This window comes from Alligator mississippiensis, chromosome 5 (assembly GCF_030867095.1).
Source record: "Alligator mississippiensis isolate rAllMis1 chromosome 5, rAllMis1, whole genome shotgun sequence".
In the NCBI taxonomy this organism is placed as follows: domain Eukaryota; kingdom Metazoa; phylum Chordata; order Crocodylia; family Alligatoridae; genus Alligator; species Alligator mississippiensis.
In genome coordinates this window covers 202,338,635-202,366,546 of record NC_081828.1, presented here as the reverse complement: position 1 = coordinate 202,366,546, position 27,912 = coordinate 202,338,635, and the positions used below count along the sequence as shown (strand labels likewise).

Below are 27,912 nucleotides of genomic sequence, written 5' to 3'. Positions count from 1 at the left end.
TGTCCAAGTATCCAGAATCTGGAATAGACTCCCCCTAGAAGTCGTGCAAGCACCTACTCAGGATACTTTTAAGAAACACTTGGATGCTTATCTTGCTGGGGTCATCTGACCCCAACTGACTTCCTGCCCCTGGGCAGGGGGCTGGACCTGATGATCTCATGAGGTCCTTTCCAGCCATAATGTCTATGAAATCTATGACATGTTTCTAAACAGAAGGGAAAAAATAGTTAAACTCAGAAGAGTTTGTAGCTGACCTCAGACTGAAGGTTCAAGCTTGCAATTTAAGTGGCTGAGTCTCTGATAAGACACCAGATCATGATTGAAATCTGGGAACAATTTTCTGAGAGACATCACCGGAAGGCTCAGAATTAGTGCTTAACAGGACAATTAGCATTTGTCACAGACAGTCATTCACCCGCACCAGGCAGAAATCCAGGGTGGGTGACACTGATGACATGATAGAGAATCCAAAATAGTAAAAGAACAGATTGTGGAGCTAATTTACTGACCCCTCATAGTCAGTTCATCCTAACATCCAGCTTAAATCTCCCCTGTTGTATTTTAAGATCATTACTTGTCCTGTCACTATGGAGTACAGGAATGCTACCAAATACTTCTCTGTTTGATACATCAGTAGGTTTCTGGCCTTTAGAAAAAAAGAATGTGTGCTGAGCCTATTTAAGAGACACCATTTCTACAATTTCCGTTTGAGATGTTTTACAATAACATAGATTGAACTTTGATAATGTAAAGGCATTTGAGTGAAGAAAGGAAACAGAAGAAGGTTATGCCCTGAGCAGTTCTGGAAAGAAAAAGATGTGCAGGGCTAATGCTAAATAAAACACCAACTAACCAACCAGCCAACCAACAAAAACAAATAACAATAATAATACCTAAATACAAAATCAAGTTCACATAGGGGCCTAAGAGCTGGAAAAGGATCCGGATCTTCATGTCTATATTTATGGAATCTGGAAGTAGCTGAACTAGACTACAAACTGTATTTCGCCATCGCCCAAAAAACTGCCCAGTCCAAGAGTACCAAGATTATTCTTTCATCTACAAATGCATAATTTCCATATTTAATACAAAACTGGGAGATATTTGGTGGTTACAGACAATCATGCTAAGGCATAAGTGCATTGGAACAAAATCCAGTTCATGTACATCACAATCTAATTAAAAAAACACCCTGTCCAGTCAGATGAAACATGACTGAGATTGGCGGTCTCATTGCTGAAGATGGGTCCCTGCTGAAACAATTAAGGTGACAAACACAGGGCAGCCAAAAGCAGATATTTTTCATGCCTACTATCAATTTAAGGAGTTGCATAAGACATCAGGATGGCAATTCATGAGACTGCTTGCAGAAAAATGTTAAAATGGGTATCTGAGATTCACTTAGGGCTCATTTCCCAAAAAAGAACCAAGGATGCTTCATATTCCATGCTTCAGATGACCACAGACATTAGGGAAACTGTTAAGGCTTATAATGTGTGCCAAAAATAGAGACTGAGTGAAGTGAAAAAGTCCAGGTCGGAGTACGCCATGTTCAATTTACATTGGCTGGAAAAAGCTGTGTTTGCCATAAACTACTATTCTCACTTCTTTAAGATAGCCCCACTGGACGAGACCACAGCAAAACAGGTGAGTGCACATAGCAAATCCATTTTTGTTGAGACAGTAATGTCTGACAAAGAGCTGTAGCTTACTGGGACTGAATTTAAGCAGTCTCCAGTAAAGTACACGTTTAGTCATTTCATTGCTAGTTCTCATAAGCCCTTGTACAATAGCTTGGGGGAAAAGAGTGTAAAAAAATTGACAAAGGACTGGCTTAATCACAGAGCTATATTATTTTTATGAGGTAAAACTGTTCAGAAATGTATTTTGTGTGTGTACAATTGTAACTGATAAACTTCTTAGGGGAAAGCATGCACCAGAGAGATTGTGCATCCTCATCCAACAAAATATGTCAGCAGTTGAATCAAAGAGGTCCCATCTTAATGTTATAAACAGCTTGATTGTTTTCCACCTGGTCACTATACCTAGTAAATACATATATTTAAATATATGCCTGAGCTTGGTTTGTTTCTTTCCACTTATTGCCTGCTAAAAATGCACCATGTTGTAAAAAATGCAAAACACCGGCAACTGATTCGGTAACTCAAATCAGAGTTTAAAAATCACCGAGGAAACAAGAACAATATAATAATAATAATATAGTGATACTCTGTATGCTATAACAATATAGTGATACTCTGTACACTGAAACATTTCTGCAGACTTCCCAATGCTCGTTTCATTTTTCCATTTCATTCCACCCTTTTAGCTCGAAAGCAGATGCTTTCAAGGCAAGTTTTCCCCTCCATGAAGCTTTTCTAAATCACAAATATTTTCCTTATTTAAGTGAAGTACCAAGTTCTGAAAATAATGCGTAAAATTAGAATTGACTTCACCATCTGCTAAATTATTGCAGTGCATCTCAGACTCAAAGATGCAAAATAAGGCTCTTCCCTGAGAATCTTATCTGAAGCACTTCGAAGTCAATGGCACTCTGCAGTGACTTCCACAGGCTTTGGATAATGCCTAGAAACTCCAACCATCCAAGTACTTAGAAACAGGTGTCATTTTACTAGCACCAGTCCCACAGACTTCAGGGGGCCTAGCCACATGAGTACAATTCTGCAAATCCAGACCACAACCTCAAGTACTGTAAAGCAGCACAGCTCTAAAAAAGTCAATGAAGCTTCTCTGATTTACATTAGCCGAGCATGTTTGTATGTTTATAGTTATTACCTTTAGATCCACAAACTAATGCAAGTTCTGGGTACACAGAAGATTTTGCAATTGCCAACTTTTTAGGGCTGACTGCTTCATTATTCATATGTGCAATCCCTTGGAGGACTGGCTGTTTGTTACGGATGGATAAAGAACAGGAGATTCCAGAAACTGAGAATGAATCACAAATAGTTAATCTACTTCAATATTTAACCAATTACTAGTTTTCCTTAATTCTGTGAATAATATAATCATAAAAACCGAGCATTTGCCCAAACTTCTGAACATTCTCCACTAACAAAATAATTTAAAAGTAAAAGAAAAAACATTATGTCCATAAAATCAGCACCAGAATTATAACCCACCATAGTTCATACAGCGTTCTTAGCAGATAACATCATTTTTTATTAATAATAATGATGAACTACTTGGTTGAGTTTTTTGTTAGTAATATCACTATAGTGTAGCAGAGTCATATTTATATTTCTAGTTAAGCCCAAAAGACACTGAAAATAAGCAAGTTGTGCACAGATACATTCCTCCTTACATCTGCCAGCTCTTTGCCCCAAGTTTAGATTTCATTGGTCTAGACAAGATAGCACTCAAACCTAGGGGGAATAATACACTGCAATTGCTTTGCTTATGTTTTGGGATTTTGTTCCTCGTATACAACAAAGTGATGAGATACATTTTTTAAAGGCCACCGAGCTTTATTCCTAAAAATTGAACTTCTTCTCTGTGGGATACAGAACTATTTGTGCAGCAGATTGTATTCTGACGGATGCAACTGTATCATAAAAAGGCACTAGTAGTTGACATACATGAGCTCTACAATTTCATAAAAGAACAATTAAAATGTTTTTAACAATACAAAATGCCCCCCAAGTCACTTACCTCCCCCATGCCAGTCTGCAGGATTTTCAGTCCAGTTGCTTTTTCAAGCTTGTCTTTGTTGACAGCTGTTAGGAAAATTAAGATTTACAGAGTTAAGGCAAAGCTGGGACTTCGATGCGTTTGCAGCATTCACTATATAACTAAGCTTTTTCCCCCTGCCAACAAATTCAATACAACTCCATTTATCTATGGAATATCTTTCATTGATAGCAACTCTGCTATTGAGTTCATGGCATTAATTTTTTGTTATTATCTAAAAGAGAAAAAAACCAAACAAGACGAGCTACCTTCAGTATACTACACCTCCCCTAAATTTGCAAATTATGGGAAGAGAAGAATAAAAACAAAACATACCCAAGAAACTATTAGAAATTTTATAATATTAAATGGGGTCTGGATTTATCAGAACTCTAAAATGCTCTGTGCCTACAATGACTGCTGGGGTCATACAGGATTTTACTGACAGAGTCTTCCTTCTAATAGACCTCTGCCAGACCAAATTTCTTCCCTAGTTCGGTTTGAGCCCCCTGGATGGACTTCCATTTTCTCTCTTTATACCCCTAATCTAGGCCTTAGTCATCTTCTGTCTAGGCACCTTCCTGGTGCTACAGCTATGGGCAATATTTCTACAGTATTTATAACCTACAGATGCAAATACTTCACAATAAACAGAATGATCCCCATTTTGTGGATGAGGTCAATAGCTTGCCCTACAATGTAATCCTATATTTAAATGAATTATCTCAATGTTTGATTTTGTTTCCCTTTAACACTTTCCACATCCATGAAAAAAAGAAACAGTATTCAAAACAAATAGAACCATTAAAGATTTTAAAAAATCCTGTATGATATGGTCATTTAATTCACTTAGGCACTTCAGGGAAGTCTGTCTGAATAAGGTAAAATGCATAGACATAAACCAAGGCGGAGAAGTCAGGAAGTAAATTGCTCACACACAGGTGGTCAGAGAATCAGAGCCTGTGCCAGGATTAGGATTAAGGTCTCCCTGTGCCTGATTTTCAGATTGTACACCCCAAAACATTTGCGTACCCACGTTTTCACGTTTTTGAGCACAGACACGCAAAAACCCACCCAGCATACGCTATCACAAATGCCTAAGATGAATACACTAGCACGGTAAGGTGAGGAATTCCAAAAAGGCTACCTGTGTACTTGAGCTGCTTAATACTCTTGGACTAGGTAACACTGAACTGAGGTGCTGTGTAGGAGTTACAGTTGAATATTAATTTTCTTGTATTTTTTAGTAATTCCAAATCTAAATAAACACATGAATCCCTAGAATCAACCCCCCTCTCCTACTTCCTAGGTTCCAGCATGTTACTTCTGCATGCTGAGGCTGCATCAACATATTAATTTATAGAATGTACATCTAAATACATTTATGAGAAATGCAAAAATTAAGATGCTTCACAGAAATTGAAAACTTAACCAGCTTGTTAAGATAAATGTAAGTGGCCAGCAGAAGGTTTTACAATCTGCTGTCAGCACAGAATAAATACAATTACACAACATAGCATATGTCATGTAAATACAGTGCAAATAAACAAACCAACATAAACCCCCATCCTTGGTTCTATTCTGCTTATATGATTGATAAGAAAATATTGAGTCTGCTAGATTATTAACTTCTATAATAATTACAAAGTATTTGGCCAGAAGAGATAAGGTTTTATTTTTTGTCTTCTGTAGTCTCGTTATTACTGAAACTTTTGGATTTTCAATAAGACGCACGTAAAAAAATACCTTTATGGCATTAACATTGGCTCAACTCAAGCAACAATTTTACCAGTATTTTATTCCTACTTCATGGCAATAAACATCTGCCAAAATTAAAAGAAAGAATTAAACCATCACTTGAAAGTAGATGTGGCAGAGTAAGGCTTCCTGAATGCACAGTGTCCAAGAATGTGGTATTCCATGAGACTCTGCGTAAGGTCAGGAAATTCTGGGTGACAGAGCAGGTATAGGCCAGCCACAAAGGTAGCAGCAAGCTCTTCTTACCTCTGTAGTATAAATAGTTGTATACAAGTTTCTGTAGATAATAAGGGGTTAGTTCCACACTGTAAAGCTCAGGATACAATATGGTAGCAAACATGGAAGACACAGCATCAGAGCCATACCCAGGCATTTTGGTGCCCAGTGCAGGTCATGTGCAGAATGCCACCCTCTGTGCTAGTAGGAGCATCTACACAAGATGTTTACTGTGAAGCTGCCTAATTAGCTCTGCAGTAAACTTTCAACATCTACATGTGTGACCCTATTAGGCCACAGGAAACAAATTAATTCTGCCCTAGGTTAGTACTTGTAAGTACAAGTACTATCCTATGGTGGAGTTCTTCAGTGCGCAGCAATACATGTGTAGATGCTGGCAGAATTGGCTGAGGCACAAGGGTGCTTCAGTGTGGGGGCTGCCTGCTGGTTAGCCCCACACTGGACCACACTCATGCTCCAGCTGGCTCCTCTGCAGCACATTGAACCAGGTCAGAGCATCCCCAGGCTGCCAGGCTGAGCCCCCGGGCGCGCTGCCAGCTGGAGCTGCTCTGACCCAGCTCAACATGCTGCAGTCCCGGGTGCTTGTTCAACCACAGTGCCCGGGAGCAATAAACTCCAGGGCACACTGCGCCAGAGTTCATTGCTCCATGCTAATACAATGTGTAGATGTACCCACTATGTAGTACAGGAAGAGCAAAAGATTGGTCAGCTCCTAACAGTTCCAGGCAATGGACCACTGGATGTGTGCAATGCCTTCTATACATAGAGGAGGAAGGGGAGCAAGAAAATAGCCTTAGAGAAATTATGAAAATGTTTAAAGATCATTTTGTTCCTAAAAAAATATATAATTTATGAGAAATAAATGTTCTGGATGAGAACACAAAAAGGAAGGGGAAACTGTGGAAGTTTGTCACAGACCTGAAACTAAAAAGTTAGTCCTGTGGATATGGAACACTCACAGACTGTTTCATTAAAGGCCAAATAGTCCTAGATGTTACAGTAAACAGTCTGTGTGTGATTACTGAGAAGGGGACCTGACAGTAGAAGAAGGCAATATGTATACAGAAAGATGCAGAACAAACAGAAACACAAGTAAAATGCCTAGAGAAAGACATGCAAGAAGTGACTGCTAGCACCATTACTAAACCATCAAAACAAAAGTCTACAAAAATCAATCTGGGCAAGCCTATTCATGTGGGAAGTCATAAACAATGTCAGTGATGTGGTAACCAGCATGAATATCAAAAGTGACTTGCATTTGGGCAAAGATGTGGAAGCTATAATAAACTGGCCCATTGTGTTAATATGTGCAGAGAAAGTATCAACATATATACAATGAAGATTATTGAATTTATTAAGTGCAAAAACAGACTCAAGTGAAGAGGAAGAAGTGCTCCTAAGCATTTTTCAAGAACAGCCCCAAAGCTCGAAATGTAGGCTAATTAAAATGCAGACAAATGGCACCTATGTTATCTACAAGATAGATACTGGGGCATGAGTAAATGTAATTGTAGAAACTAAAATAGAGGGGGCCTATAAAAATGAGAAAAGCTGTGAAAAGCTGTAATGAAGGGACCATTGCATATCAATATTTCAGCTGGACCCCCTGCTGGCACCTTGCCACACAGAGAGGCAGCGTGCCGTCATCTAGGGGCTTCCCCAGCACTGACTGATGCCAGGCCAAGCTCCTGCACCCGCATCCCCCAATGCCTGACACTCCAGAGCCGGGCTGGGCACCCAAACCCCATGCCCATCAAGTCTGGCCCACCTCTCCTGCAGCCAGGAGTTGAGTTGCCAGCAGGCTGGGCAGCCCCTGACCTGGGTGCGGGGGAGGAGGCGGTCCTTCCCTCTGTGGTGGCAGTACCCTCTGGGCCTGGCCAGGTGGCCTGGCAGCAGGTTGGGTGCTGCCCCAGCTTGGGGGAGCCCAATCCAGTTTTCCCACAAGCCTGCCTGGGCTTCCAGCACCATGGACGCTGTCCCCACCATCTTCTCTCACTGCCAGCAGACCCCCGCCTCCACACTGCTCATGGGGTGAAGTAGCCCCTTCCCAGGCAGCACCAGGCATCCTGTGGGCTGCAGGAGCCTGCTAAAAGCAGAAGTGGTGAGGGGCCCAGTCCTTTTTTCAGCAGAGCCTTCCTGCCCCAGTGCTACAGTTCTTTGATCCATTAAAAGACATCAAACTCAATGCCTCAAAAGATGAATCTGGACTATTACAATATCATGGAATTGACTGCTTGCTAGTTTCATATGCATCTAGGGCTATGACCACTGCATAAAAATTCTATGCACAAGGTGAAAAACCTTTGGCCTGGGTTATGGATGTACAAGATTCTATGACTTAAGGTATCATCAGAGATTCACTGCAGAAATAGATCACAAACCACTGATTGATTTATTTCAAAAAAGGGCTGGGAGATACACCACCAAGGACACAGCGATTACTTTTGAAAATGCAGAAGATATGACTCTGGCGTTCCAACACAGATGCCACCTAGTTGTGGTGCAAACACTTTCAAGAGCATACTCTCTGTCCAACAGTTCACAACCACATGATCTAAAGCAAACTGTAACCATACATGTAAACATGATTAAAGCATCATGCAAGGTGTCTCTTTGTATAGCTTGGTAGTGATCAGGAGGCTAGTGCAAAAATATGACAGTGAGATGTTATCAGCTGAATATGTACCAAGCTTAGAAGTAGGTTTGAAACCAAGTAAAAATTCAAAGTACTCTTTAAATATATTGCCATATATACTTGAATCTAAGATAACCCTGAATTTAAGAGGCCCCCCCCCAATAATTACGTTCTATAAATGGAAAAATGATAAATTTGTAATAATTGTTCATGTATAGAATGTAATTATTGAAGAGTTGTCTTTAATTTATTCCTCCCACCTCTGCAGGAGGTCATACGGTGGGGAGGCAGGGGATGTGGTGAGGTCACACAGCTTGCCCCCTGCTTGTGCCTGCTCCCCTCCCCAGCCTTGGGCCCTCTTTCCTTCTAGCCTCTCCTCTCCCCTTTCCCCTTGCCTGTTTCCACCTTCCCCTCCAGCTTCTGCCCCCTACTTTTTCCCAGCCTCTGCTTCCCCTTCTCCCCCACCTTACCCTTGCTTCATGCCAGCAGGCTCCACCCCTGTTTTAGGCCAGGGCATTGAGTGGAGCTGCAGCCCAGTAGGTTGTACACCACTGCTATGGGGCCAGACTGAGGCCATGTTCAGTGCCCCAGGCTGCAGCATGGATGGAGCCTACAGGCATGGAGCAAGGGGGAGGGACAGAGGGAGAGAGGAAGGTGGGGGAGCAGAAACTGTGGAGGCGGGGAGATGGTGGGGTGCACAGGCTGTAGGGAGCACTAGTGGAGGGGTGCAGGCAGCAGCTGTGGCTATGGCTGGATCCCAGGGAAGGGCTGAAGTCTGGCCCACAACAGCCACCCTCCCCCCTCCACTGCCCTTGTATGCGATTCCAAGATGAGGGTTTTTTGCCCATGAGTAAATACAGTATTGCCATGCATTAAGACTTTAGATGTGCAATTTTCTGCATTAAGATGGTCAGCAACCAAATGTCCAAAAGAAAAAAAAAAAGGTTTCTGAATGTAAATGACATTTGTCTGTTATCAGGTGGACAGATGTTTAAATCCTCATCTTCTACCCCTAGTACACTCAAAGCCAATTTGAGATTTGTTATATATAAGCAATTCGGAACCTAGCCATGACAGCACTAGGAACTCAGGAGGATGCACTTCTGAATATCTGAAACCTTAGGTTTACTCCAATAAGCAAACACACCTCGCTAATCTAGTTTTTCAATAGGAAACTCACTCAATGTTGTAAAAAATATTTACCCCTCAGTTAATATTTACTGAGTTTTTCTGAACATTAACATTGATATATACTGTTTGGGTTGTTAAGATATACATAAAGTTTTGTTTTGTTTTTCTTGTCTTATTTTACTGTTTACATGTAACAACATTTAAAGACAATTCAGGCCCAGTCTTTCAGGCATGAATGTCCATATCCATATTTGGGGACCTGGATGGCAGCACAGTGAAAAAGGACTTGGTAGTCTTGGTAGACCACAGACTCAGTACGAGTCTGCAGTGTGATGCAGCTGCACAAAAGGCAAATGCAGTTTTGGGATGCATCAATGGAAGCATTAGGTGCAGGACATGGGAGGCAATAGGATAGTGCCTCTCTTTTCAGCACTGTTTAGGCCTCATCTGGAGTACTGTGTGCAGTTGTGGGTTCCACATTTTAAAAAGGACACAGAGAAGTTAGAGGAGGTCCAGAGGTGGGCAACAAAGATGATAAAGGACTTGGAAAGCAAGTCATATGAGGAGAGGCTGAAGGAGCGAGGCACGTTCAGCTTGCAGAAAGAGACACTTAAGAGGGGGCATGATAGCAGTCTTCAAAGGACTGCCATAAAGAAGGGGGAAAGCACCTTTTGTCTCTTGCTGCAAAGAGAAGGACTCAGACCAACGGGCTGAAGTTGCAGAAAAGTAAGTTTAGATTGGATATCAGAAAACTGTCTTTGCTGTTAGAACAGTGAGGCAGTGGAACAGATTGTTTAGGGAAGTTGTAGACTCCCCATCACTGGAGGTGTTCAAGAAAAGGTTGGACACCCACTGGTTAGGGATGATGTAGGCATAGCTATGCCTATGTTCTACTACAGGTATTTACCAGGCTTCTTGACTTTGCTGGTTGCCCTCTTCCATCCTTTCTGCTGCATGTCAGGGTGCTTTTAAACCTTCCTCAGAGGCATTGGCTGCTGGCTAACTGTGGTGTGCCAATGCTCCTTCTGGGATCAAAATCTCTGGCTTTGATGGGTCTTTCCCTTCTGCTCAGAGTCAGAACAGCTGGCATATTTGGGGTCAGGAAGGAATTGTGGGGGTTTTTCCCTTCTCTGTAGTGGGGGTTGTGGCTCTCTACCAGGATCTTTTGAGCATATATTGATAACGTTTCGTAGAAGCAGGACACTGCCTACCGTGGTTCCCCTGCTTTACTTGTGGCAGGCTAGGGTGTTAGATTCATGTTGTGTCAGGGTTGATGGCCATCTTGCGTAGAGTTTAGACTATGGATTTGTAAAGGATGGTTTGGCTAGGAATAGGGTGGATTCAGTCTCAGGCAGGAGGTTGGACCTCTGGAGGTCCTTTCCAGTGCCACTTATCTATGACTACGACTCCATGACTATAACAGCCGAGTGGATTTTGCCTATCAGCAAATTCTGCTGAAGGCAGTGGCAGCTGTTAAGTTGACAGCACCATTGATAAACTGTGTCACTTATTTAAGGCACCTAATTTTAAGTATCCAAGTTTGAAAAATTTGGTCTCAGATGTGTCAAGGTGGTTATCAGCTTTTCAAAGACAGGACATCTTCAAGCATGAATGGAAAATCATGGAAAAGTGAACCCAGATGTTTAGAAGCAAGTTGAAAATGCTTTGGAAATCCAGCCCTTAAAATGTTAGATGCACTTAATTACATCTAAAATCAATACCTAAATCATCTAAAATTTAGTTTTTAATGGCATGTACAGATTAGAAAATATTTATTTTGCAAAATGCATCAGAAAAAAATTAGCCAACATCCTCTATTCCAAAATTCTAGCAAAATTATTTTTATGGTCAATTTTTAAACTCCTGAAATTATAACACAGGCCTGACAAACTTGTCAGCAGAGAGGCATTTGTGGAAAGCTATAAAAAAAAAAGCAGCAAGCAACATAAATTCATTTTTTTAATCTTCCAGTGAGACAAAAAGTGTTTCCAAATACACAAAAAAGAAGTCCTTTAAAATTAAATTCAGTAGATGAAGGATATGCAAATTACCTGAAGAAGCGGAACCCTATAATGTTCTCAAAATTCTGCAATAGACTATTTAATTAGTATTTTAATTTATCAGAATAATTCTTTGCACTTGACAATTTATGCAGTATTCCATATAATTAAGCACGTAGCTACAGTGGAATAATTTTGCCTACTCTCTTTATACCAGTTATTTTAACCTGAAAGAATCTGTGGAAGTCTCTTCTGTGATCTAAATTACAATGGGGACAACTTAATGGCTTTGCTCTATTAGAGAGCACGATGAGAGTGTTACTGAGTTACTGAGCTTAAATCTAGAGGCTGTCACTGTTTCAAAGCCCCAGTAACCTGAGGGATATCTGATGCACTTTCTGAGGAGCATCATTTATTCTCTTTAGCAAAGATATCTTTCTCATTGGCTGCTATACCTATAGTATAGATGCAACAGGCCCATCCCTAGGATCTGTCGAGGGGTGTGGGAGAGAGGGGGAGAGTGTTCATAGTCCACGTATAATATCTAGGAGTGGAAAGCCTTAGGAGATGAGTTCAAGGATATTTGTTATAAAGTAGATGTTGGTGATTTTAGCAGTTACCATGTAAGCTATGGTGTCAAAGTTGACCCTATAAACATGATTGTACCCTGAACAGTCAAAGCTTTGGGAGGGGAATGTTTTGCTAAGGAAGAGGATCCATAAGGATCCACATGATCCCTAACAAAGATTCATAGTTCATGGAACAACCCCCACAGCACCTGGCACTGGGTGTGCTGTTGAGACACACAAGTTCCCTTAAAATCAATGGGTACAAACCCTTCCATACATATACCGTGACTCTGGCTCATACAGCCTGGCTGTAGGAAATACCATATGGAGAATGTTATTTGCCAAAAAAGTGCAAGACAGCTCTCTTGCTGTTGGATAGACCCCACCTGCTATGCCACACACGTGTGTGCATTCCCCTACACACGTTAGAGAATGTTTTGATACTAAAAACTTAATGTTGTTTCATTCAACAGCCACAGATTGCAATATTACCCCTTGCAAAGAAAAAAAGAAAAAAAAGAAAAAAATCCCAAAAACTGAGCCCCAGTGTAAGACAGCTGATGTACTTACTAAGACTGTAGTGGCATTTACACTAGAAGAAATAAGGGATAGAGGAGAATACTGACATTTCAGCACATTCTAGGCCTTTTCCTTCCAAAAGAAGTTGAAATGTTATATGTTTTTTAACGCTTCCCCTTTCCTCTGTTGGAGTAAATAATACTTGGCATTTATATAGTACAGTTCCTTTCATCTGAGAATCTGGAAGTGCTATATAAACATTAATCAATCCTCGAAGCATCGCGGTGGTAAATGTTACTTGGTTAAACCTTGTTTGCTTGTGGACATCAGTAATCCTCTCACTGAAATCAACAGGGTTATTTGGGGGAGTTAGGCAGGTGGGATTTGGCTCATTGTTTCTGTTGTACAGATCAGTAAACTGAGTCACACAGCAGTTTAGAGGCTGATCCAAAGCCCATTATTCTAAGCGGAAAGGCTATTTTTGACCCCATGGAACTCTGCAGCAGCAATAATACGCTTTATATAGACATGATAGGTTAGGTGTACGCCCCTCTAAAGTATCCACACAGATTGCTAATGGACTTCTGGATGTGTTACTTCAAGGCATTGGATGTACTTTTCTCTATTTGGGACCTCTGCATTGTGCATAACATAGTCTCCTAATGCACTGTTTCTTCTATGTAATAATGGTCCTTTTCTCTACAACTGTACATCTGCCTGAGTCAGATGTTCTCAAGAATTTATTTCCTGTTGTGATTCGACACAGCCTAAGTTTGTTGTCCTTCAGGAAAAAGTTTAAGGATGAACTCTTTTGTCAGGCTTTTGCATTTTATCTTTTGCTTTGCTAAATATTTTTTTGCTTCATTCTTTTCAAATATATTCTGTACTTCTGACCTCATAAAATCATTAAGAACCCTGCCCCCCCCCCCAAAAAATATCATTAAGATATTGCTCAGACTGTGTGTAAGGTTTGGATACTATATCTTGAGGCCAGAAAGGACAATTATAATCATCTAGTTTGACTTCTTCCATCACCTGGGATGAGGTAATTTTGGAGAAACTGGACATGTCTACACAAGAAGTTTACTGCGCAGCTGACTAACTAAATGTCTCAGAGTCTACACGTGCGCCACTATTAGGGCGCACAAAACTCATAAACTCTGCAGCTGGGCAGGGCATTTAAATACAAGTCCTACCCTGCTGCAGAGTTTTTTCGTATACAGCAGTGCATGTGTAGAAGCTGACCCAGTTGACTGGGGCATAAGGGTGCTTCAGTGCTGGGGCTGCCTGTTAGTTAGCACCCCTCCGAAGCACACTCACGCCCCAGCCAGCCACTCTGCAGCACACTGAGCCTGGCTGGAGCTGCTCCAGGCTGGCAAGGCTGCTGCGACCTGGCTCAATGTGCTGTGCTCCAGGTGCGCATATAAACTGTGCACCCAGGAGCTTCCAGGGAGCAATACACTGTGGAGAAATAAGCTCTGCAGTGCATTGCTCCCCCATAATGGCACATGTAGACGCACACATTGTCTGCCACAAAAGGTCTTAAATATTTCCATGATAAATTAAGAAAGAAGGCAAACAGAAAGGCAAGAAGAAAAGAAAGGCAGTTGAAAGGAAAAGAAAGACAGTTGAAAGACAAGAGATATCACATTTACACTCACACTACAGGCTCTCAAATAATATGCACACCTTGCTTTGGCAAGAAAGAATGAAGAAAGAAAGATTTTTCTAGGATCTTAACTGCCATAGCATGGGCTCAACATGGTTGTATGCCAGCCCCAGGGAGGAGCCCACTCCTTAGCATCAATCTCTACCTGCACCACCAGAATTACAGCTCTACTGCTCAGTGGCTGTAATGGGTTGCAGATACCTGTGACCCAGAAGGGTGCACATGTCTTCCCCATTCCTGGGCTGGTAGAGAAGCACAGACCATGGCAGTCATTACAGGGAGCCATCACATGGCAGCTATTACATGCTTCAGTTCCAGCACAGAAAGTTAACTTTCCCATTTCCCCATTTAGACAACTTTGAAGGGCTGATTTTAGACAACTTTGAAGGGCTGAAGGGGGGGGGGGGGAAGGTACACGAAGTATACAAACAAATATGGCACTTTCATCCCAATTTGTTAAAAATAAATTAAAAAATCTACCTACGTAGCCATGTACAGAATTGGAGCCTTTAGATTTCACTTGTTCAAGCCTGTTTTTGCAGCCATAATCTTTAATGAAAACAAAAGCTGATACTTCTGTATAATCAATATATTCATAGAGTTGAAGGACTGAATGGACTACTAGGTCATCTTATCTGAACTTCTGAATACTGCGGGCTACTACATTTCAGTTACCCCAGTACAGGGCTCAAGTATCCAGTCTTGACTTGAAAATAAGTACATTTGCCATTATGACACTGCAGCTTTGAGATGCCTGAACAGGGCAACCCTCCAGACACATTCTTGGACGTTCTACTGGCTTTTTATAAACACCAATAGCTTTGGACTATAAACATCTCTATACTAATACTGCATAGCTTACCCCTCTTCAATGCTGCAAACCTATTTGAATTAAGGTTTCAAATTCTAAGTAACAATATTATGAATCCTGTCACCTTATACTCTTCATTGCTTTATTGCTACTCGAAACTCCAGGTTAGAGATGCAAATAGATAGATAAAATCATAACATGACCATCCTGCATGTTCCAGCTTCAAATGAAAAATGACTGACTCAGACGTTTCCTTATTCCAAATACCTAAGAGGTCACTTTGTCAAAGATGAGCCTAAACTTATGAGCAACAGCTGTTTTAACTCCTTGCTTCCTGTTCATGACTAAGTGAATGAGCAAGTTCTTTATCAGTTCTTGTCTCTTGTGTAATTTCTGGCTCACTGGCAGACAGACCTGCAATGAAAATGGCTGCATGAATGTTTAAGCCACATGGTAGCAATGGTGACAACCTAGTAAATACTATGTCAAATCTAATTTTCAAGTCATTTTTCAAATTATTTTAATTAGATATTGTTTCAATCTCACTTGCATTAATTTAATTTCCCATGTCAACATTTCAGGTTCCAATCTGCTCAAATGGTTGTTTTTTCCATAGTACTTGGTTGCCTTAAGTAATCTAAAATATCATTTGCATCTTTGGCAATTTTCAGCACAGACATGCTATAAAACCAATAAAACTGACAGGAGGTAGGTAGAATTAGGCCCCTTTTGCTGCTTTCACTGCAGCTTGTAGCTTGGCCACTTAGAGCTCGCAGCACAGGATGCAATACAGTTGAGGCTATAAGGTCACAAAAAAGAATTTCTATTACTTTCACTAAATATGTAATTATAGTCAGTCCTATGTACAAAACTGCCACTGGGGTCCACCATCACAGTGCACATGTACCTGAAAGAAGAATTTGACTGTAGCTATGTAGCCTGAAGCACATGCTATTAAAAATAAAAAAAAGCTATCATCCAAAGAAAAATGTTCTTTTTCCCCAAATATGGAACACCTCCCTAAAATTCCCAGTCTAAAGCTATGGCCTGATAATTCTCAGTCTTGGACCAGCTAAAGACTGGTGTCTCAAGATCCTATATAATTACTTAATATGATCTGTTTGCTTATACCATTTCCATCTATAATCTTAGGTATGGTCACTTAACATACCTATTTGCATTTATTTACTTTATTCTAAAAAAATAACTGATTGATTGTCTGCTTGTCTTTAACTATTCCTTGGAAATATATCAGTAGGAAAAATGTGATTCTAGTTTATTCTAGAGGGGGCTTACATGTATTACTCAGCATTTATGTAGTGGGTTTTACAGGCAGATGGATTTTTCTGCTATTCCTTTAAAAAACTCTCATCACATTCCTAAAACAGTTCCTGTAAAATTCCTATGTTCTACATATACCATATATATGCCTGGTATGAAGATTTTATAGATACTTACTTGGGTTGACATGAATAAGCCACTCACGACCTTATTATCAAAACCCTGAACACACACACACACACACACAAACACATGTGCACACACACATAAACTAATTATAGGTAGGGACCTCCTCAAATTGCAATTTCACAGATTTCACAAAAATCACGACATCGGGTAATGTCCATGAAATCTGCAGGGAAAAAAAATATTAAAAATAAAATGTTGGCTCCCCAGAAGGAGAGAGTAGTCCTCCTGGCTGCTGTGGCCCGGCTGTACAACCAGCCAGTGGGGAAGAGGAGAGGGAGGCTGCTGGCACAGAGGAAAGCAGGCAACATGGCTCCCACCCCTACCCCTCACCACTGATTGGATAAGAGGACTGCCTGTCATGCAGCCCACCCTCTTTTTTCCCCATTTCAAATATTTTCCTGCAATACCTTTTGAAATTTTCCAGTACCAAAAACTTGCAAGCCTGAAGACTGGCAAGTAAATATGCCTAACTGGGAAGAGCATTTCATTGTCCCTGAAAAAAATTAGTTTTTCTTTGGCTAAGTTACAAATATTTGAGAACTGCACATAAAGCATAAAGGCACCCTATATCACTTTAACAATGATGCCAATATTTCTAATATTACTCATGTGATGTTCTAAGCAAAATATTGTGCATCCATTTTTGACATTGTATGTTTGTACTGAATATATGTAGTTCAAGGTAGATCTAATTAATAGAGATGTGCAAAACAGGCCGTATTTGATTTGGATTCGAATTTGGCCCAAATTGGGGACAGTGATTTGATTTGTTGATTTGAATCACTGTCCCTGATTTGATTCGGGTGAATCCGAATCTGAAGATTCGATGCTGATTCAGAGAATCAGCAATTTAGCCATGGGCACAGCTTTAAATGTTTTTTCTACATACCTCGAGGTACCAGGCATGGCTCGTGAATACTGTGATGGTGGGGAAGATAGAGTGTTCCACAGGAGCATGGGGGTCCCCCCCCACATGCTCGGTGGTGAACCCAGAAGTGGACTGGGAGTACTCACCGGAAGTGGACTGGGAGTACTCAGTGGACCGGAAGTACTCCCAATAGTTCCAACAGCCCCAGAATCTCAGCATTAATGAGCCTCCCACTACCTTGTGCTATGTAGAAAAAACTTTTAAAGCTGTGTCTATGTCCAAATCGCTGAATCTTTCCAGAGGGTTCCAATTTGATTTGGAGCGATTAAAGGGCCTCCTGATTCGATTCGGATTTGGAGATTCATCCACTGAATTGGGCCAAATCTCCACCAAATCTAATCAGGGACCAAAGCTTCTCACAGCTCTACTAATTAATGCAGAAAATAGAAAATGAAGTTCAGGAAAAGTTACCCCCCATTTCTCATGACTTTTTTTGGAATGGAGCACAGTTAATTCAGTTACAATGCAGCATGCAAACATCTAATCCTAAATACTGGGACTACCACATACAACTTTTTAAAACCACTTGTTTAATGGATTTACTGTTGAACTACAGGTCATTTAACATTTCAGTTTTGGTATTATATAATTATAATCTCAATAATTATGTACTATACTGGGCCCTGCATAGCTTAGCACTAAACTTTGTTCCATTTTAACTTTTTAGATTAGGAGGAAAGAATTTTGGTACCAAGGGACTGTAAGGTGAGAAATGATACCACCTGTATCTCTTTCAGCCATCCTAAGTGTTTGCAATATTTGCCTCCTAACCTAAAATATGTTGTGGAAACTGGTGTTCCATAAAATGATCAAAGCTATTTCTTAATTTTTTTTAAAAGCATCACCATAAGCCCTCTTGTTCCCTCATTTTCTCAATACCTGAGATTTTAACAGGTTGCTTTAACTTTCTATTTCTGTTGACTATAATGCTCCAGCGAATAGGCATCAAAACACCTAAATGGTAATAGCAGTTAATCAGCCTTGCAGGGGTTATCAGAGATGCTAGAGCAGTTTTTCTGCTTTTTTTGTTCGTTTCCAGTTGAATGTTCTCAGCTGATATTATTTTATATCAATTCCTCATGATCTCATTCTTGTGCTTTATAGTTCTCATTCAAGGGGATAAAGAATGGTCAACTTATTAAGTTACAAGCTTTTTTAATCAGAAAACTTGGCTCTGGGTTCATCGAAGGCTTTGTGCATAACCACAGGTAAATCACAGTTTCTCCCTGCCTCATCCATAAAATGGGAATAACAATATTTCCCTAGATGCCATATTGGAATAGGCTTTAAATTCTTTTAGTCTTTGGGGCTAGGGACAGACAGTACACATAAACCAGTTTAAGTGATCAGAAACTGGTTTAAACCTGTAACAGAACAGCTGTTCAGTGCACATAAACCAGTTTGAAAATGGCTGAAACTGGTTTGAGATAAAGCTGGTTGAACAAGCTTCAGAGAGTCCGAAGAAGGGCCATCTGTACGATCAGAGTCTTAAAAGGCAAGCCATATGAGGAAAAGCTGAGGGATCTGGGACTCTTCATCCTGAGGAAAAGAAGGCTGGTAGGACCTGGTAGCAGCTTACTGCTACACTAGGGGAGTACATCAAGGACTTGGCGAGCAACTTCTCGCCAGGGTACCTGAGGGGAAAACTAAGAGTAATGACCACAAACTCCTGGACGATAGATTCAGGCTCAACATTAGGAAAAACTTCTTCACAGTTAGGGTGTGCAGATGGTGGAATAAGCTCCCTCCAGAGGTGGTGCAGTCACCTACCCTGGAAATCTTCAAGAGGAGACTCGACAGTCACCTCGCTTGTGTTGCCTGACCCCCAGTTACCTTTTCTGCTTGGTGCAGGGGGCTGGACTCAATGATCTTCCGAGGTCCCTTCTGACCTTACAATCTATGAATCTACGAATCTATCTATGAATCTATGAATGTAGTATCAGACTTAACTGATTTTGGTCAAACTGGTTTATGCAACATCTGTCCCAGACTCCTTGCTTGTTTAAGATGAGCCAAACACCCCCAGCACCCTGGCATGCTCTGTGGGCTGGGCAGGGCTCTCTGCTTCACAGCAAGGCTGGCCCCACCCCTCTGCTCCCTGGCTGCAGCTCCGGCAAGACTGTGGACTGCTTCCCCCCTCCCCTCATCACTCCCTACTAAGCAGGAACTCCCCCTCTGTCTTGCTAAGGAGGTGTCTATGTATAAGCTAGCAGACCACATGCTGGCTACAGTCCCTGATGAATCAGCAGGTAGAATCAACAGGCAGAATCAACAGGTAGCTGGTAATGTCCCTCTCTTGTTTTCTTAGTGGGGTGATAAACACTGAGTTAGAGGGTGTTATCAATTCCCTGCTGAGCTAATCAAAGTGTCTTACCAGGGTCTAGCCATGTGCCCCCTCAGCTCAGTACTGTGAAAGGAATGGGGGGACTGGGGGGACCTGCAAAGATTGAATCAATTCAGGCTCAGGCTTTTTGAATGTCTGTCCTTAGCCCTAGCAGTATTCACCATGTTCTGTGTTTCAGAGACTGCAAGAAATCAAGCACACATACAGGAAGTATGTACCTAGGCTTGCTTCTTTGTGCAGATATGGTTATTTGGGACCCAACTGTTCTTCTGTGGGGGTGTCTTGGTTCCTTAGTGTTCTCACTTGTATAGTGCAATGCTTTACCTAAGGGTGGCACAATATGCTCCTAATATTTTGAGACCCCTGGATAGTATTAGCAGTAATACTTAAAAATAAATGTTTGTCTTCTCTTAATTCATTAATTTTTATTATGCCATATTTTCTAGTAATTACTTGCACTGTCTTGAAGCTTCACAGGTAAAAGGCTCAAAGGTTATGAATTATTCCTTTTGGCTATCTCATCAGTGCTGTGTGAAATCTTTGGATGAAACAGTATCATCTCTGAACTGGGAAAAGGGGGAATTCAGGTGGCACTAGCATTAATTCTCACCAAATCAAGCTTTCTTTTCAGTAAATAAAAAATCAAAAAGTTGACATTTTGTTTCAATCATTTCCTTAGCATCTATTCCCCCACTGCTAATAAAACAGGGTCCCCTCGGTTCATTTCTGCAATGATCCAAAACACAAGTACAAGGCCATTTATTTGTTATTCATCTGTAAGTACACTTAATGTCATCCTCATGGCACAAAATGGAATAAGACTGAGTTGGGAAACCATTAGCAATATTTCAACTGACTGACTTGCTAAATCACGAATAACACAGTTAATGTACAAGGTCACTCACTAACAAAATCTATTTACTGCACCCTCAAATAAAATGAAAATATTTATTACTAACAATGTCGCTAGTTGCAAGACTCACAATAAAGCTTTCTGGTGAAAGTAATTCTGCGTTATGCTAACCTGCTGCTCACTATTTCCCACAACACCTGTATATTTTTTCAGAATCCTGTTTTTTCAAGATTTGAGAGGCTATTTTGCTAAGTAAAAAGGACTTCTTTCAAATCAGCCTTTAATGGAAATCCAGTTTGAACTGCTTGTTTCAAAAAGAAATCTATAAGACGTCCTGTATTTGCAGTCATTCACGGTACAGTTTAGGTGAGGGAAGGGAACAAGTAAATGTTTGTTTGTGATTAGACCCTGGGGAGTATGAACGACTTGTGCTTCCTGAGACTGGTGGAGCATGACAACTGCTCACAGGCGTTGGCAGCGGGGCGTGGTGGCAGCAAGCAGGGACCACCCACAGGCGGCCGCAGTGATGTCAGTGGCGAGGGTGGGCCAAGTGGGGACTGCCCACAGGCAGCCACAGTGACATCAGCAGCAGAGGAGGTGGGGACTCATGAGCAGTGACTGCCCGCAGATACCAGCAGCAGCGGCGGCAGGGGCCAATCTTAGCAGGAGCATGTCACCTATGCTTGGGAGGGAGTGATGTGGGAAGGTTTAATTTGGGGAGTGCAAAATTAGTCAGGGCAGTTCTAAGCATGCAGTGTATGTACTAGATATCTTGGGTAATGGACAGTTCTACCCACCAGCAAATGAAAATAAAGGCCCATGCCTAAGTCCTTTTAAAACCCTTTCCTCTGGGCTTGTTTATTATCTCCAGTCACGGAAACATTAAGTCAGCTGAAATACTGTCAGCAATAATTCCCCAGAGGTTTCCCTTCTCCTAAATTTAGCTAACCAGGCCTAGAGCTTTAACATTCTTTGTGTTACTGTCACACCTAGGACATCTCATGGATCACAACCCTGTTGTGCTAGGCACTGTACAACTACAGAAGAAAATACTGTTCTGCCCCAAAATAGCTTACAATCAAGATATATATGAGAGACAACAAAGGTATACAGATAGGCAGGGAAAAACAAGGCAGTAATGAGGCAATATTGTCAGTAACCGAGCCAGTGGTCCCAACACACCAGCAACAAGCATATATCATCCCTGAGCAAGTTTTCCCTTCTTTAATACCCTAGCCAAAATAGCTTACATAGACATTAGGGCTGGAAGGGACCTTGAAGATCATCAAGTCCAGCCCCCTGCCCCAGGGGCAGGAAGTCAGCTAGGGTCAAAGGATCCCAGCAAGATAAGCATCCAAGCATTTCTTGAATAAGATGAACTTAGACCAATTAACCCTTTATAAGCTATACTGCTTTCATGTTATCACAATTAAAGGTACCAAAAAAGTTCTATAGCACAGATTAAAATAACAGAAGAGGCAGGTTCGTTGATTGAGCTTCTCAGCACTGTGGGTGTGTCGACACAAGACACTTACTGTGCAGTACCATGCCAGTCAAAACCATGCTAATATGGTACTATACAGTAATATTAGCTACTTTTTGGTAAGTGCCACAAAAAACTGTGCACGGGTGCTCCTATGCAGTAAGTGTAGTTACTGAGCATTTAGTTAGTACTTCATTAAGAAAATACTAAACTAAATGTGCAGTAACTACTGTGCATTAATAAATGTATAGGTATGCCCAGGGTCTCACATCAGAGGGTTGTGATAGAGCAGGAAGCATCAAAAAACCCCTGTGTGCTGGCATTACTGCAAGTTACTGTACTACACAGTGAATTAGTACTTGGTTAACCAAGTACTAAACTTAATGCACAGTAACTAGGGCACATTAATGAACATGTACACATGCCCTGTTAGAAGCAAAGGAGAAGCTCTCCTCTTTTCTCATTCAACCCTCCCTTTTATTTCAATCATCTTTAACCCCTCAGCTGGAGTTGGCATCATTCCACTTCAGCAGTAAATTGATGATTCTATTATGCTGGGCATCCCAGATGATTAGAAGTATTGAAAAAAATCTCATGAATTTCTCTCCATAATAGTTGGGATGTATGCCAGTCACTTAGCACTAGATGTATTGTTAAATGTTTTCAGAATTTTTTTTTTAAGTTACCAGGAATATTATTTTCTTCAATTGCAAAGCCAGGCTACTTTGGTTTAGTGAGCTTAATTGTGGCTCCTTCTCATACAAGAACAAAACAAGCATAACTCATTGTTTAAAAGACTCTAAAAGAATAAGTTAATGTAAATTTTACACACCAAGAATTGTGATTTTAAAGGCTGCTATCATAGGTAAAGGATGGCTGAGCATATCAGACAGATGCTTGTCATCCTTTTTTTCTAATAGTACACATCTTCCATTTCAAGCACTACTAGGTCACAAGACTTTAATGTTGTCATTGGACTAGTCTGGAAGACTGTTGTTCTGCATTTCAGATGCCAGTCTGTTCTATATGTTCAGATGCCCTCTCAGAAGGGGAAAGAGGAAACATTCTCTGCTAAGTCACTTTTTATTTATAATGAAACAAAATTGCAGTTGCAAGTTATAACAAGTCTTGGGGAAGCTGAATTGATCAATGGGTAGAAGGTGAATCAGTTGATCAAAGCTGCATAGATTATGCAATGGAACAGACAGAAATCACCACTGCATACAGCATATAACAGACAAAACTGACATACCCATCCTCTACACACACATGCACATAGCTTATCATTAAAGTGGCAGCACTTTCCAGGAGTAACTGAACAATGGTACTTGGAAAAAAAAGTTCAATTTCCTCTTTATTTGGGAAAACATATGGGAGAGGCCGAAAGCCCAGGGAAGTTCCTCTGGCAAGGCTTGCCCTTGTCCCTGTAGAACACAGTGCAGAGCACATCCAGAAACCATGCAGCACCCAGGAAATCAACAAGACAATCTGTGTAAAGGCAATGGGACCTAACAGCCCAGCTCTTCTCCCTGCCAGCCTGGCTACAAAAGCAGCTGTATGCCAAGAATTAGACAGGGGCCTTTGCCTGGAACCCACCTTTAAAGAGAATTCCCCCATTGCAGAGAAAGTGTGTAGAAAGAGAATGCAAATTCCTTGGTGGTGACGCCTGATGAGATTCATAGCACATTTTCCTCTTCTTTGCGGATCCATGAACCCACTGGGTCAGAAAAAATTGCAGACATTGCTGTGAAGGCTGATAAGACCCCTTTTCATACATGGTGGACAGATACATAGTCTCATTCTGCATATACATATGTGTATACCGGTTTCCCTTGTTTTATGCTGTACATGGGTTCCTGGAAAATGGCACATAACTCGAGTCTGCATAAAAGGGAATTCACTTTACAATGTAACAAATAGGGATATGTTCCAAGACTGACTGTACTGACCCCCAAACATGGGTGACTGGTGCCACCTTACTCAGGGGGGTACCCCTACAGCCAATTTCACCGACCGATGGGGGTCCCCCTACGGTCTATCTCACCGACTGGGGGGAGGGAACCCCCCGTGGATGATCTCACTGACCTGGTTGGGGGTCCCCCTGCAGCTGATCTCACTCACCAGCTCCCGGAAGTGGATGCAGCACTTCCAGAAGTGGCTGTGGTGCTTATGGAAGTGGCTGCACTGCTCCCATTCCACGGCTGGTGCTTGCAGGGGGGCACCGGCATTCCTACCGTCTTCCCCTGCCTGTCACCTAAGCAGGGAGTGCAGCCTGTCAGGGGGTGTACTAGCACTCTCAGGGTGTGCACATGCAACTCCGTGCACCCCCTCTGTGTCAACACTGCCTCCAGACCCATTTCTACCACTTTTACAAGACAATTTTGGTACTCATCGAAAGCAGTACACACAAGCACAGGACATTATCATAATGGGGATGGCAACTACAGAAACATGTGTTGCAGACAATAAGTGAGGAGCACAGATTCACACAGGAGACTATATTTTGGTGTGCATCACTCCCACAATGCACCACACAAAGCAGCTGGCTGCATGCTTCCACCACACCGATCGCATAAGAGTGAATTTACCTTGTATAAAGCGAATTGTTGGTATAAAACGGGTCATTGCATAAGAGCAAATTCATGCGTACAGAACCCGCATAAAGTGAGGGAAACTTGTATCTATTTATCTATGTACCTTTTTGTACACTCATGTATATATTTGCCTCTATATACCTACTTTAATGGTGCTCAACCTTTTCGCTCCCTGGGACTAATGAGTAGCATGGGGCTGGTCCATGCACCAGATTGGACCCCACATGCCAGGATTGGGCCCTGGAGCTAGATGCCGCTCCCAAACATCAGGATTGGGTCCTGGGGCCCTGCATGCTAGAATTGGGCTCTGTAGCACCGCGCTGGCCATTCTTAGCCCAGTGTGTTGGGATCAAGATCTGTACCATTATGTGTGCTTAAGCTTAGCCAGATGACATGGTACCAGCCAGAAATGGACTGCAGGCCAGGGGTTAAACACCCCTAATCTACATCATCATGTGTATGCCCATATTGGACCATGTATATATCTATGTGTATACATAACAGGGCACTGAGTCAGCTCCCTGGTGCCCATGCTGCAATCTACCCAGGTGCTTACACTGGCCTGGGAATTCACAGGGCATACTCCTCAGAGGATGTCTGACCGACCGGAACCCAGGCTCAGTCAGCACTGGGTGTCCGCCCATCTCTGAGCCTGACTTCACCCTTTTATACCAGTCCTGGAAGCCTGGCATTAGCTGCAAGGATACCAGGGCAGGACCAACCTAGCCCAGCAGATCTCTTTAACCCCTTCCTCGCCAGGGGCCAGCCAGTCCACACCATGACAGTGTACCTATATGCCAGCAATATATATATTGCCTATTTGCAAATACAAATCTCATGAGAAAACTACAGAACAGTAATATAAACATAAATTATGTGGTATACATCTCTGCCTATCGCAATGAATGTATGTAATAATTCCATGACCCCTACTTAATGTTCCATTTTACTACATTTCTAAAATATTTATACCATGCACTACATTAAATTATAGCAATTAAGACCACAGTATGGTTTTATTAATATTTCATGAAGGATATTTCATAATTTGAATTTCACTAGTGTCATACTGTTGTTTTGCCAAGCACTGTGGGAATAAAGAGCATTTCCTGTTTGCTCCTCTTAATCTTTGTAGAACCTTAAGGCCTTATCATTTTCTCTTTTGTACTGCAAACTGTATTCAGTTCAGATTATATATATGTGGAGTCTTCTCGTGCAAGAGGTTGTATAATTCTACACGCATCTTGCTAGGAGATTAAATCTCCCAATTACACAAAAGTGAAGGACTGCCACCCTCAGGAATAACATCTTCAAGACCTCAGCCAGCAAAGCATCACGTCCTCAAGTCTATTCTTCTCCAACAAAGCATACAGGATCTAGAACACAGGAACTTGGGGCAAGGTCAAACCAGAAGTGAAATGTGTTTTATGGGACTAATTGCATCCAGGCAGCCCTCTAATATATATGGCAATGCTGGCCAAGCTTACAGTGCCACAAAAGGATATACAGTAAACATGTCTAGGAGTGATACAAAAATGCGGACCTCTAAGGAGAGTGTGAAAGTGCTTTTCTATTTGAATATTCTGGAAAAATAAACAAACTGAACAGCCAATAAAAATGAGCAATACTTAGCAATGTTCCAGTTGAAAACAACAGCTTTCTCTGAAACAAGTACAGTTTTACCGGTCCTGTTTCACTGCATAAATATCAGTGTTCCACCCGCGTGCATCACAGCTAGAAATACGAGCTCAGTTCTTTTCAGTTGCTCTGTTTGAAAGAATGCAGATTCAAGACAAATGGTAGGAAATACAATGTAAATCACTAAAGCAAAACATGGTCCTTCTCAGTTCTGGATTTATGAAGGTTACTTATTAGGCTAAACCAGCTTTCTCTGTGGGTTAAACCCAGGGCTGCCAACCATCAGTAAATGTACTGAATGTCAGTATATATCAGGCTAAAAATGGCTGTCAGTAAAGTCCATAAAAACTTTAACTGTCAGTAAAAACACCAAGAATTTGTAGCTTGACTGCAGCTCTGACAGACAAAGCATAGCAGCAATGCCACCTGATCTCTGAGTAGGGGTGCAGTAGTCTGTGGAGAGCATTCTCTCAGCCTTGTGTTACTGCTGCTGCTGCATCCCAGGCTGCTTGTAATACTGCTGGGTCACATATAGGCTTCTTTAGTGGGCAATGCCAGGATAGAAGGAATCAGGGCTGGTAAACGTAAGGCCAAGACGTAGGTTGGAGGTTCAGTATGGTGTGGGGTACAGTCAGTGGTGTCAGGATGTGGCAGTGAGTAGGGGGACCTCTGTCAGGGGGTGGGCAGCAGTATATAAAGCTATTGCTACAGTCAAGCAGTTTTTTGCAAACCCAAGATGCTTTTTTTTACTGCAAACTTTTTATTGACTGCAAGCTTTTACGTTTTTTTCCTATGTTTGGTGTTAAACCCCTATATTTGAACCCAGCCCTTCTAATGGGGGCTTGACAGAAGTTACATGTACATTGTGTAAAACATATATCAGTAAAGACATGTATCAGTAAAAAAGTTTGACTGTCAGTAAAAAGCTTGTAGTTATCAGTGAAAAAAAAATCTTGGATTAGCAGTCCTAGTTAAAACCCTAGATGGGAGCTAAAAAGTGGACAGTTCTATTGGATTCCTTTCTGAATTCTTCTTAAATCATTATATAAAATCCCATTAATCTGTGGGAAGAAATTTTGCCTACATCAGGAAAATAAGATATTGCCACCAAATTCTATCATACTTAGTCCTCAGGGAGCCTTTCCCATACTGTTCTCACTGCCTTTTCTCCCTCCACTGTGCAAATCCCAGTCTCCAAAAGAGTTCTTTCTGGTTGCTGGCAAAAATATGACAGGGTTGAAAAGACAGATGACCTTCTCATTTTCTGTACGCAAGTGTTATCTGAGGAGCACTGTCAGTAACAGGGTCATTGATGTTTTGTTAAACTAGTTCACTGATTACAGCTGTGTAAAACCCAGTACTTTGGCTTTTCCTTGATGAAGAGAAAACTTGTTTGAAGAATTGTAGTTTTTAATCAATAAATTGGATTGAAGATAAAAAAAAAACCCCTGAAGATATTCTGAAGATAACAAGGCTCTACTTACATGAATCACATAAAATTGCCACTTGTGAACAACTTGCAATTTCTTCCAGGGTGGAATTTGCCAAGTTCCACTGGAAAAAGAAAGCAAGGGGGCTAGATT

General features: G+C 41.4%; 1 protein-coding gene across 1 annotated transcript in view; it reads right to left on the bottom strand.

Annotated features, from left to right (window-relative positions):
• The window catches only part of PTPRN2 (protein tyrosine phosphatase receptor type N2), a 1,024,661-nt gene that overhangs the window by 337,276 nt on the left and 659,473 nt on the right, over positions 1–27,912 (bottom strand). The window contains exon 12 of the mRNA XM_019498778.2: positions 3,673–3,737. Coding sequence (XP_019354323.2) covers positions 3,673–3,737 — 65 coding nt within the window. The remainder of the gene's footprint in view (positions 1–3,672; positions 3,738–27,912) is intronic.